General features: G+C 38.0%; 2 protein-coding genes across 2 annotated transcripts; one reads left to right on the top strand and one right to left on the bottom strand.

Moving 5' to 3' along the window:
* Positions 1-2,558: 2,558 nt before the first annotated feature.
* Cse1 (chromosome segregation 1) lies at positions 2,559-6,456 on the bottom strand. The gene is made up of 8 exons (XM_017621216.1): positions 6,157-6,456; positions 5,935-6,086; positions 5,156-5,863; positions 4,593-5,076; positions 4,230-4,532; positions 3,996-4,152; positions 3,632-3,932; positions 2,559-3,562 (listed from the first exon to the last, which is right to left on the bottom strand). Exons 1-8 carry the CDS (start codon positions 6,239-6,241, stop codon positions 2,834-2,836), a joined length of 2,919 nt encoding a protein of 972 aa, XP_017476705.1. The 5' UTR covers positions 6,242-6,456; the 3' UTR covers positions 2,559-2,833.
* A 2,242-nt stretch (positions 6,457-8,698) lies between these two features.
* mdy (diacylglycerol O-acyltransferase) lies at positions 8,699-11,579 on the top strand. Its single transcript, XM_017621218.1, has 6 exons — positions 8,699-8,928; positions 8,993-9,142; positions 9,219-9,526; positions 10,065-10,231; positions 10,652-10,757; positions 10,861-11,579. Exons 1-6 carry the CDS (start codon positions 8,844-8,846, stop codon positions 11,095-11,097), a joined length of 1,053 nt encoding a protein of 350 aa, XP_017476707.1. The 5' UTR covers positions 8,699-8,843; the 3' UTR covers positions 11,098-11,579.

Here is an 11,579-nt window from a genome sequence, read left to right as displayed (position 1 = left end):
CATATTAACAACCTGACAATTAAGCAGATTGTGACATTTCGTGCTACCATACCCAATATCTAAAATCCTTCAAATTTTCTTATTAATGTTTTGTCGATTTAAAAATATTTTGTTTTTAAGCATAGCATAATAAGAAATAAACAAGAAATAAGTGTGAAATTCCACAACATTTCTTTGAAACATTTTGCAACATGAAGCTAGCCACACAATTTTCATGACATTTTTAAATACACATGTATATTTTAAATTGTGTGAAAGCTGACAGTTTATAGAATTCAGTAGCGACGAAAACAAAGGGGGGTTAAGTGGTTAAACCTTACCCAAGCCGATCATAAAACTTGCGACGCAATTTCGGCTTATGCCTGTGGGTCTTGGCAAGAATATAATCCCTGAAGGTTTAGCTTAAAATGGTTTTCGGGATACACCCTGTGATCATGTTACTTTCCAGAAGGCGTGGCGCCCGTACATATTTTCGTTGGAAAAATACCTTATCTCTGTATTCTAGGTAAATGCTTCCAGAGGTTTTTATGCGTCAACAGAATTTTAGTTTATTTGGCTTATACCGCTAGCTCTTTTGAACGGCTACGAGATTGTTTTCATATACCCCCATTTTTCATAGGTTTGGGATTGATTTCATTTACCTCTATTTCTAGTTCTACGGTGGCATGCCGCATTTTCCAATAAACTCTTATTTTTCCATGAGCTTAAGATTGACTTCATATACATATCGTCGGTCCCTACGAAGAGTAGCACATTTCACTATTCGCGTGGAAGACTAGCACATTTCACTATTAGCGTGGAAGACTAGCACATTTCATTATTCGCGTCGAAAAGTAGCACATTTCACATTTTTGCGTGGAAGAGTAGCACGCGACGAAAAAGTGACAATGGAACTACCTTGTTTTTTGTATCATGGGAAAAACTAAAAATTTGAGAAACTGAAACAAGATGATCAAAAAAGTTTCCAAACGTTAAATAAAAAAAAAATATAAATTTTTTGAGCAATGAAACTAAAGAAAAATTTATAAAAAAATTCGATGCCGAGGATTGAACTCGGATCTCTTGAATGGCTCGAAAGTGCTCTGCTCACTGGGCCATTGCCATTGTTACAGCAACTTTATCGAAATTGAAATTTATTGAAAACAAACAAAAAATTTCAAAATCATTCGTTAAAAAGTTAAGTAAAGGTTTTTGTTTACTTAACTTTAATGTTCATTAAATGCCGTTAACAAATCATTAACTGACTCTGAGAGGGAATTTTTTCAAATCGTTACTGAGGGATACCTTAAGTAATCATTAAACGACTCTGAGTGCGGCTGTTAGTATTATTTTTTTAGGTTTTTGAAGAAAATATGCAACATATTTTTTATTTAATATATTTAAAAAAAAATATTGCTAAAATACAAACAGAATAACGCTAAGACCTCCTCATTAGCAGATCTTTTAACTACTCTTTCGAAAGACAGAAAAGAGCATTTAAGATAGTTGCCAGAATTGACTATTGTCTTACAAAAGAGTGTGATGAGTTGAAAGACAGTTTCCAGAATTGCCCTCTCTAGTTTTGGAGTGCTATACAGAGGAGTTAATATCCTACTGCATCGGACAAATGGTCACAAGAAAATAGAGAAGAATCAAGTAGCTGATAGCTTAAACAGAGAGGCAGCAGTAAAAATTCTAAGTAAGATTCATTCATTCCCAATGACGACCAATGATGAGGTTGGGGAAAATTACAGGAATAGGTTATTTTTGGGGGGCGTCATATAACTAGAATAGAAATACAGCTGGGAATGATCTGTTGCTTCTGTGAACTGGCCAGAGAGACACCATCAAAAATATTTCCTCTGAGTGCACGAACATCCCCAAGAGGTGAGAATGAAAATAAGTAAGGCTCAATGTGCCCGTAGTATAAACACACTGACGCTACTGCCTTCCCCAAAGGCTCTTCTGAAATCTCTGCGGAAATTAAGATTTGGCTCTAATTAAAACGTCCTGTGACAACTCTATCACCCAATCTAACAATAATTGGAGTTAATCACAATTACTCTAGCTAGTTTAATCATTAAAATTATGCTCTTTAGTTCAAGTTATATAAAACATGTACTTACCTTTTCCATCTCGGATGCACAATACCTGACGTATTAGAACTTTGCTTGCTGTCTGAAATTGGCCTACAAAATTTATGCATTTCTTGTTGATATGGCTTACTGAAGATTTGCACTTGACCTCTTTCAAAATTGCATCGATAGTTGCGGAATTCAGCGATTTTTTTTTCTAATTTTTGCCTAGGAATGTTTGTTTTGCCGAAAATTAAGTTTTTGGAAAATTTGGTTGTTGGAAAACATTTTTATAATCCGCTGGGCATTATTCAAGGCGAAATTGAAGTTTATTTCAGTAATTCTTGTTGAAAACATCAACCCAAGCAGCGATTAGTGGAGGAGCAAAGTGCCGAGAATTTCATTTCACGAGTTTCCAGAATTTTAGATGTAGATAGCATTCGTGTTTGATTGGAGTACTTTTCTTAACATTTATTTATTTATTTTTTTGTATTTTTGTATTTTAGGAGTGCACACATTAAGACAAAAACTGATAATAGAATTTTGTGTATAAACAGCACACTTAAAACGAAGCATAACAAAAAAAAGAAAAAAAATAGCAATGTCTACCGTTTCCACGCCACAGACAATTGCACGCTCGCCCGTTCGAGCGTTGTTGTAGAAAAATTTAAGTCTATATGACTGGCTGCTAATCAAGAGCCATGCTAGAGTTTAACTTTAGTATGTATGTATGTATGTATTTAATCGTAATCAGCGATTTTTTTCCGCTCGCATTTCATCTAAACTATACGCACACCCGCCTGATCGCAGTACTTCTGCAGTGCCTGCTTGTGATTATCGCCAATGGCAGCCACCAAAGTGGGCACTTCACCCGGACGTGCTTGTGCCAATTTTGCCAATGATTCGGCCAAGTACTTCCGGCCATCCGTAATTTGGGCAAGGAAATCTTGTGATTTCGGCTGAGCATAGCTGAGCTGTGAAAAAGCGGCCTGATAGCCTGGTGCATCGTCAACTTCCACGAAATGATCGCCATCCAATGTAGTTTGATCGGGCGGCAGCTCGAAGAGTTCAACTAACGCTTGCAATAACGGTGACCAACGTTGCACGTAGGGTGGCGTTAGCATTGGAGGACATTCTGTGAGTATTTTGGCAACACCCACAGCTACTATTTTACGATCCATCTCCGATGACACCTTGGCCATGTCCGGTATGAAGACACGTTCGACAACCATGCCAAACATATTCGCCTGTATTTGATCGATCAGCTCAACCAAAGCGGGTGCGCCCAACTTTGCGGTGTAGTAGCAAAGGAAAACTATAATGCCGCGCACGTATTTGGTGGTCTTCGACAGCGAAAGACGCTGGAATAGCAAAGCGAATATCTGACGCATATTAGGCTGTAAATCGGCGGTGGGGTAGTAGGCAAGCAAATTTTGCATGAGATAGAATCCCTCATGATCATTCGATTTGGAGGCAATCATTTTCTGGAAAATACCTAACACCGCATTCTAAAATAAATTACAAGAAATTTCGTTAGCAGTATGTCTCCCGGATTCAATACGATCGAAGGTAATTACCAATTTGCCTAACGCAACTATTTGGGCAGCGCCTTGCCTGATAAATGCTGTTATAAGCCGTATAAGCGGCGTAACATTGCCTGGGCGATCCCACAGTGCAGGTACTAACAGGCAGGGAAAGAGCGCCCAGTACGGGTCTGGTATAGAGCCGCTGCCTTCGCGTATTTCCAGTAACAACGATAGCATTTGGAAAACGTAGGGCATGAATTCCAAAATATCTTGCTGCAAAATGCCTTGGAATACGGGAAACAGAGCTTCCTCAAAGGAACTAACAGCGGCGGGTTCTGTTTTGCAAACAATTCTGAAAGCATAGGTAAAATAATTTACACAAGTCTTATGTTAAGGCTGCCAATTGCATACTCACTTTACGGCCAAAGAAAGCGTTTCGAAGAGATAGTGATTGAAATGCGGGCGTGATGGATTTTTCGCCACTAAAGTTAGAATTTCAGTTAAGCGCGGCAAAGCCACAGCCATATACGGCATGGTGGCTTCCTGCAATGTTGAAAAGCTGCGCATAATAGCTGCAAGTAGCAAGTAAAAAATTTCAATTATATACATAGCACAAAGGGGAGATATTTAAAAACACTTGTTTGCAAACCTTTCATCACATATTCGTTTTCACTTGAACCCTGCAATGCCAATGTGCCAAAGAGGCTGCCAAGCAAATCATTTGTAAACGGCGCCAAATGCTGAGCGCCAATAATCAACTGTTGATTACTATCACGCATTACTAATATCTTTTCGATTGCACAAGCTGCATAACTGTGCACCACAACGCTCTCCGCCGGCAGGTGGCGTATTAAGTGTGGAATGCAAGCGAGCAGTGTCTGCGGACCCAAAAGACTACGGAAAACCATGACAAATTTGATAGCAGCAGACTTCAGAACCGGTAGCTCATTGACTATAAATTAAGAAATGTATTACGGCATGCCTAGATGTGCAAATAATGAACCAAACTTACTGTTTGGACGCTCCAACTCTGGCACAATGTGCTGTGCACAAAATTGTGGCAGCGGTACCAATTCTGATGCATGTGTAATGCCATGTTTCTGTGTGCCGCCACGTGAAGCCAGTGATGTAACCAAATAAATCGCCGTATCCTTGGCGCGCCAATTAGCGAGTGGATTCTCTTTGTACTTGCCAAGCAGTATTTCCAAATATTGCCCGAATATTGCAAATATTTTTGCCTCGAAATTCTGACTTAATGTCTTTACGAGATCACAAGCCGCGCGGCGGCGTGTATCTATGTCAGAGCCTTCAATATCCCGGCGTATATACTCTTCGGGGCTGTCTTCGAATAACTCTTCATCGGATTGACGGAAATCCAAATTGGGTATGACCACTTTCTCACAAATATTGGCAAGTATTTCGGGATTTTCGAATATTTTGCGATAATGGTTGCGCTCAGCGACCACTGAGAGAAATTGCAAAGCATTTGACACGAGCTGTAAAGACAAATTTAAAGAAGGTGATACTTACTACATAGTTGTAAGATATTAAAAGTTTTACACTTTCTATACGCACCGCATCATATTTAGTCTGATTACCGGTCTTCACCAACAATTCCCACACAGCAGTTACAAATGTTTGCATATAGGAGCCGAACTCCTCATCGTACTTTTGCGCATACAAACCGATATTCTCACAGATTTGTGAACGCAAATGCTCCAATACGCCCGCATCTTCATCATCGCCCGTATGCAAACAGGGCAAATCGACCGTCAATAACTCATGGAATGCCTTCATCCAGGTGGGCATATTATCTTCAAAGAATTCTGGCAAATCTTGCGAATTTAGCGAGAAAAATACTTTGCACACCAACACCAAAGAGCCATAAATAACCTTCAGCGCTTCCGTATTGTTTTCATGCACTTTGGCCAACTGCATGGTGGCAAGCAATAAATCGGTCAAAGGTTTGGCCATGCGATCCAAAACCAATTTGATTTCTTCCCACAAGCTCTGAGATTTAAATTCGTAGCGATAGCGCTTGAATAGGGAATGGGCCGTTTGTAAAACGCCATTAATAATATTAAAATCACCGGTGGCAAACTTTTCCACCATCTCATCGATGAGCTGTGGCCATTTCTTTGGAAAATCATGCTTGCCTATAATGCTTACCGCATCGCTGAGTTGTTTTTGCAATGCCGACGGCGAACGCAACATCAGCGTAACGATGAGCGTTTTAATTGCGTTACGATCATCTTGATGTATCTTATCTGGGCCGTCTGTGTCCTGTTGTGCATGAAAATTGTGTAAAATTCTTTGCAACTTACATATCCATGCATATCTCAACAAAAGCTTACCTCATGCGCTGCCCAATTACGTTTCACATAATTTTTAAATGCAATGGCTCCGGCAACACGTATGGTCATATCCACTTCCTGCTTGTCGATGAGATTCAACAAAAGCACAGCATAATTACGCTGCACCTCAATTGATTCTAACAATTTTTCAGCTGTAACAAATGCAAGCACACATAAATTGCAAATACATATATGTAAAATTCATAGCGTATTGCTGCGCACCTGGTCTTCGCACATTTGGATCGGGGCTGAGCGTCTGCTGCAAGTAGCCGGCTAATTGTTGCAAATTCGTCTCATTTATCTCCATATTTTTGTTTGTGGGTTTATCGGACTGCACAAAGTGTTAAATATAAGGTTATTGAATTTTTATTCCGAATTCCTCGCGCTATTTCACAAGATCACACACAATCAGTTGAAAAAATATAGGCAGATCGGCGGAATTTGCAAATCACACAATTGGAAACGAGCAGCAACGAATGAGAAATGTGAGAAACGCGCGGTTGACGTCAGTGATCGGACTTCTACCACATTATGATAGGTCTGCCCTTTTTTTTGAACATCTACTACATCTACCACACAAGGTCTGAAAAATTTAACACATTCGCGTTTTTGTCTTACAAAGAGTATTTAACGGCAGTGATGTTTGCAATTTAGGTGAAACCTTGCAGAATTTCTTTAATTTTTGTACAAAGTGTGATCCAAGACGTACGATCTAGCACATTTTTTTGAAATCTGCCACGATTTTTTCCACGATATACCAGACAAATTATGGGGAGTCCGATCACTGGTTGACGTGAATCGAAAACCGTTGCTTTTGCTATTTTGCTTTGTGCACATGTTCGCCTTATATGTACGACCGCATATGAAGTTGGGTGCGGTTTGTAGGGTAAAGTGAAATAAGTGACAGCCGTTTGCTAGTGATGGAGACGGGATTGCACAGTGTGTGGGAAATAATGAAATCATTGAGAAAAGTTAATATTAGCTGATATATGGGACTCATGTTTGAATAATTTCCCAGTAAATATTTGATATTCGCCACTTTAAAACTATAGTTTACTTAAGAGAATTATCCTAACCATATATTTGAATATACATTAACTATTATATCTATTAGAAGTTGTGTCTTACTGCCTTTTCGATAAAAAAAATTATGGCTTCGAATAAAAACGTCGTCAGAGCAACGAGTATAATGCCATAGGTCAATTTTTCATATGACCCCAAGGGTTATCAAACATGAGTCCCACAATTTTAGGGTGGTCCGCATTTTTGCACCATCGACGTTTAAACAAATCGAGTTCTAGCCCAATCTCCTTTGTCCAAGTTGTACATAAGTGCGGAAATGGGTTTGCGAAGGAAATGTTTTCGTTTCTAGAAGTGAAAGTTTGGTAAATAGGAATGATTTACAAATATTTATTTATTTATTTATTTAATCAAATGGAATAAAATCCTTACTGACTATAAAACAAGAGAGCTTATACACCGCCGAAAACTTACCAAGTTGACTCCAACTGTTGACGTATTGATTTCGGCCAATTAAAGATTAGGTCCCGTCGCGGAGAGTACGTGGCCTTAAGAGAACCCCTGTTCAGTTCTACTCGGCTTGGAATTGAGGTTACTAGATTCAACCTATGATTGACGTCCACACAGGCAGCCGGGTATCGTCCGAACAAAAAGCGACGATTTCTGGATGTCAGGATAAAGGGTAGCATAATTAACTGTGTCGAGATTTCAGTACTGGACATGCACATTCCGTTTATGTTGGTTGTCTATGATTATAATATCCTAATTTACATGCCAAGATTATCTGGATTAACTTTTCGCATCCAATCCAACCACGTCTGCAAGGAAGCCTGGGAGCCATCCTGTCAGCTGGTATGAATCTGCCGGTCTATTCTCTAAAACTGTCCCGATTGGCCTTTCGTGTATTGCTGTAGGTTTAGTTTTCGGAGAGTATAAATTCTTGCATTTGTTTTTGTTGTAACAGCATAAAATTCCTGGAGTGGCGGGTCTTGGCCAGATATGAGTCTGTGTAGTTCCTGTTGCGTAGACTCGACTATCTGACTGTGCAGAACATTGAGTCATCAGTTTTCCCCGCTAGCAGTACACCCCGCAAGTATTCCCACAGATCAGAGTGACAGAGTTCGTGGTGTGCATTTAAATCTCCGAGCATTACCCGATTATTAGTTAGTAGGGGTTGGTATGTATTCACTGTTCTGAGATCTGTTTGGGACTATTTCAGGACCATCTTGGCACCAGTTCTAGATCATTTGGGACTAGCTTCACGCTATTTCGGGTTCATTTCGGGCCTATCTCAGGACCATTTAGGAACTGGCTGATGACTATTTCAGGATAGTTCACTGCTCTTTTAGGGCTATTTAGAGATTAGTTTAGGAAAGTATGAGGTCGTTTTTATGACTGGTAAGAGACCATTTCGGGACCCTTTCCAACCTGTTCGAGATTCTCTTGGGACAAGTTTATGACTTTTTGAGATCCGCTTCAGGACGACTTCAGATCAATTATGGAACTAATTCGACTTAATCAGGGTAGGTCGAAACTGGTCCGGGAGCGATTTTGAAATAGTGCTCAAATATTCCCGAAGTTGTTATGAGAAAGTCGTGTACTGGTCCTAACAAAAGGAAATCAAATTTTTGTTTAATTTCTACGCTGGCCTATTTACATACATATATGTAACTGATGTCTACACATCAAATTTCATGCGTGCCTGGTACTCGCGCTTTTTGTTCCTTGGGTGGTCTCTTGCGCTGAAGAATTTTAGTGCATTTGTCGTTTTCTAAAGCAATTAAATTAGTTAACCATTTAAAATCGAGACGCCCCCCTCAACTTATTTACTAACTTCTTTATTTCTCCAATTTTTCTCCCTACAGGAAATCCTCTCAGAAACATTTGGCATGTTCGTGCAAGTGACCAATATAATTTTGGTCGTCTTCCTGCCCATGGTCATTATATATCTCAAAGGCGAGACGTTCAGTTTAAGTAATGTCAAGAAGGCAATAAAAAAATATCGTTGAAACTACTAACTATCAAAATTCTATTGCAGTTGGCGCATCCACCGTATGTTTTATATATTCTTTACTCTTCCTAAAACTTTGGAGTTATGTACAAACAAATATGTGGTGCCGTCAGACCTACTATCTCAAACAGTACAATCCCCGCGAGCGACGACCAAGCATAACAGTAGCTGAGTTGCGTAAGTTTCTAAATCAAAAATTTGACGATTTAACGGTGTTTGTCTCACAGAAGTAAATTATTAATGAATTTTATAGGAAACGGTTTCACGGGCGATGAGGTTGACGAGGATATACCTAAGTTAGTACAGTATCCAGATAATCTCTGTTACAAAGATTTATTCTACTTTCTGCTTGCACCCACGCTCTGCTATGAGCTAAACTTCCCCAGAACTACGCGTGTACGCAAGCGTTTCTTGCTCAAACGCTTACTTGAGGTACTCTTCGGCTTCAATGTTATCATGGCGCTATTTCAACAATGGATAATACCATCTGTACGTAATTCGCTTATACCCTTCTCAAATATGGAAATCGGTTTGGCCACTGAAAGGCTGCTCAAATTGGCGGTAAGTTAGAGGTTTACGACAGAGACCGTAGCGGTTAAAGTGTTTAAATATAAATCATAAGTTAACCGATGCAACTTGGTTTTTATTTTTCAGATTAAATGTAACAGTTTTTTACGACTTTATTTTTTCGATCAAGAATAATCGCTATTTTTGAATGACTAATTTCGATATTTTTTTATTTTTGATTTTTATCTATCCGATTATATTATGACCGTTATTTTCGGATTTAACTTTTGAGATCACAAACTACTAAAAAAGGCACTAAAAGCCCAGTCTCTATTATAACGGTTAAAATGATCAAAAAATAAAACTCCAAGTAACTATTATTTAAAAAAATAAAAATCACAAAATAAAGATTAAATTTCACTGAAAAAATTAAAATCCAAATTTAGCGAATATTCTTGATTGAAAAAATAAAAATTACGAATTTCCAAGAATTTAGAAATCAAAATCTTGTTATTTAATGGTTATTTTCGGTCTCTGGCTTACTAGAATACCTTTTTGTATATACAATCTTATCTTTTTTATTTCCGTGTAGTTACCAAATCACCTAGTTTGGCTGTGCTTCTTTTACCTGCTGTTTCACTCATTTCTAAATGCTGTAGGCGAATTATTACATTTCGCGGATCGTAATTTCTATTGCGATTGGTGGAATGCCAATAATATTGATACTTTCTGGCGTACATGGAATATGCCAGTGCATAGGTAAGAAAAATAATAAAAGGGTATTTCTCTTGATTGCTTTACGCCTCCAAGATTTAGCGGGCTTTTTAAAAAAAATAAAAAAAAGCTTTTAATTTTAAAATATTCTAAGTACATACAAATCGCACGTTTAAAAATATACAAACAGATTTATTTCAAAATTTAAATTTTGTTGAAAAACGCAATCAAATTTCAATTAATTCATACGAAAAGACAGATGGAAAGACACATATCTTCGCCATTTTTGAGAAGTCTAGTCATCTGTTAGGCTGAAAATATTCTCTTTATTATATATTATTATTGCCTATATATTGCATGATGAACTCTCCAAAAACGTAAATTTTGAATTACCTCTCGATATTATTAAATTTGCGATATTTATTTAAAAAATTTTGTCTCCCAACTTTATTTAACTCCCTTTAGGTGGTGCGTGCGACATCTGTATGTGCCAGTGGTGAAAATGGGCTACTCACCCGCGCAAGCGTCTACTATTGTTTTCCTAATAAGTGCTTTCTTTCATGAATATTTGGTGAGCCGAAGACAAATTTGCATATCATTAATGCTTTGTTTGCCTTTATACTTAACATAACATAACATGCCATAACATTTCTCTCACTTCTCCCTTTCCGCAGGTGTCCATTCCTCTACAAACCCATAAAATATGGGCTTTTCTTGGGATGATGGGTCAAATACCCCTCTCTGCTGTATCTAAGTCGATTGAACGTAAAATGGGTCCACGCATGGGTAATATTATTGTGTGGGCATCGATAATATTGGGCCAACCGCTCTGTATAATGATGTACTACCACGATTATGTGGTGACGCACTACCATGATGCGTTAAATAGCACCGTTTACAATGAGGTCTAAATGAGTACTACGAGTATGCGTAATGCGTATTTTTTTGCTTTGTGGAGAGAAATTAGAACCGAGTACTTAGAATGCCATGCATGCAAGCTATTAAGTGTGGTAAATACATAGACAGAGTGAGATATAGACAATGCTTTTTTAAGCAAATTGTTAAACGGCGATCTGCAGTGACACAAATTGTTACTATAATTTGTAGGTTATATTTTTTTTTTACAAATTATAACTGATGCACAATACATACATATATAAGTTGTTTTTATGCTAAAGTTGGAATGAATGAAGAACAATAAGAAAACGGAATTTTGTTTCCTTGATAGGCTTTTAGACATAAATTGAATTGTTTTGCATTTAAAGTAGATTTTGATTGTTACTCGTAAGTTACATGCTTTAAAATAAAATATGTACATACATATAGTAGTTGGATTAAGTTTTGTAAATAAAACCAAGCAAAGAAATAAAATAAAAGCTGAAGAGTGATTTAA

The sequence above is a fragment of the Rhagoletis zephyria genome, unplaced genomic scaffold, assembly GCF_001687245.7.
Source record: "Rhagoletis zephyria isolate East Lansing unplaced genomic scaffold, Rhagoletis_zephyria_1.1 Rzeph_scaffold_02393, whole genome shotgun sequence".
In the NCBI taxonomy this organism is placed as follows: Eukaryota; Metazoa; Arthropoda; class Insecta; order Diptera; family Tephritidae; genus Rhagoletis; species Rhagoletis zephyria.
The sequence above is the reverse complement of the archived record's forward strand: the minus strand, read 5'-3'. Positions and strand labels throughout refer to the sequence as shown.

Bases quoted from the DNA above. Each gene is read 5' to 3' on its own strand.
- Cse1 (XM_017621216.1), bottom strand. From the start codon at position 6,241: ATGGAGATAAATGAGACGAATTTGCAACAATTAGCCGGCTACTTGCAG. The intron at 6,087-6,156 runs GTGCGCAGCAAT...CATTTGTTACAG, and splicing joins TCCAAATGTGCGAAGACCAG to CTGAAAAATTGTTAGAATCA. The intron at 3,933-3,995 runs GTGAGTATGCAA...CTATGCTTTCAG, and splicing joins ACGCTTTCTTTGGCCGTAAA to AATTGTTTGCAAAACAGAAC.
- mdy (XM_017621218.1), top strand. From the start codon at position 8,844: ATGTTCGTGCAAGTGACCAATATAATTTTGGTCGTCTTCCTGCCCATG. The intron at 8,929-8,992 runs GTAATGTCAAGA...ATTCTATTGCAG, and splicing joins AGGCGAGACGTTCAGTTTAA to TTGGCGCATCCACCGTATGT. The intron at 9,527-10,064 runs GTAAGTTAGAGG...ATTTCCGTGTAG, and splicing joins AAAGGCTGCTCAAATTGGCG to TTACCAAATCACCTAGTTTG.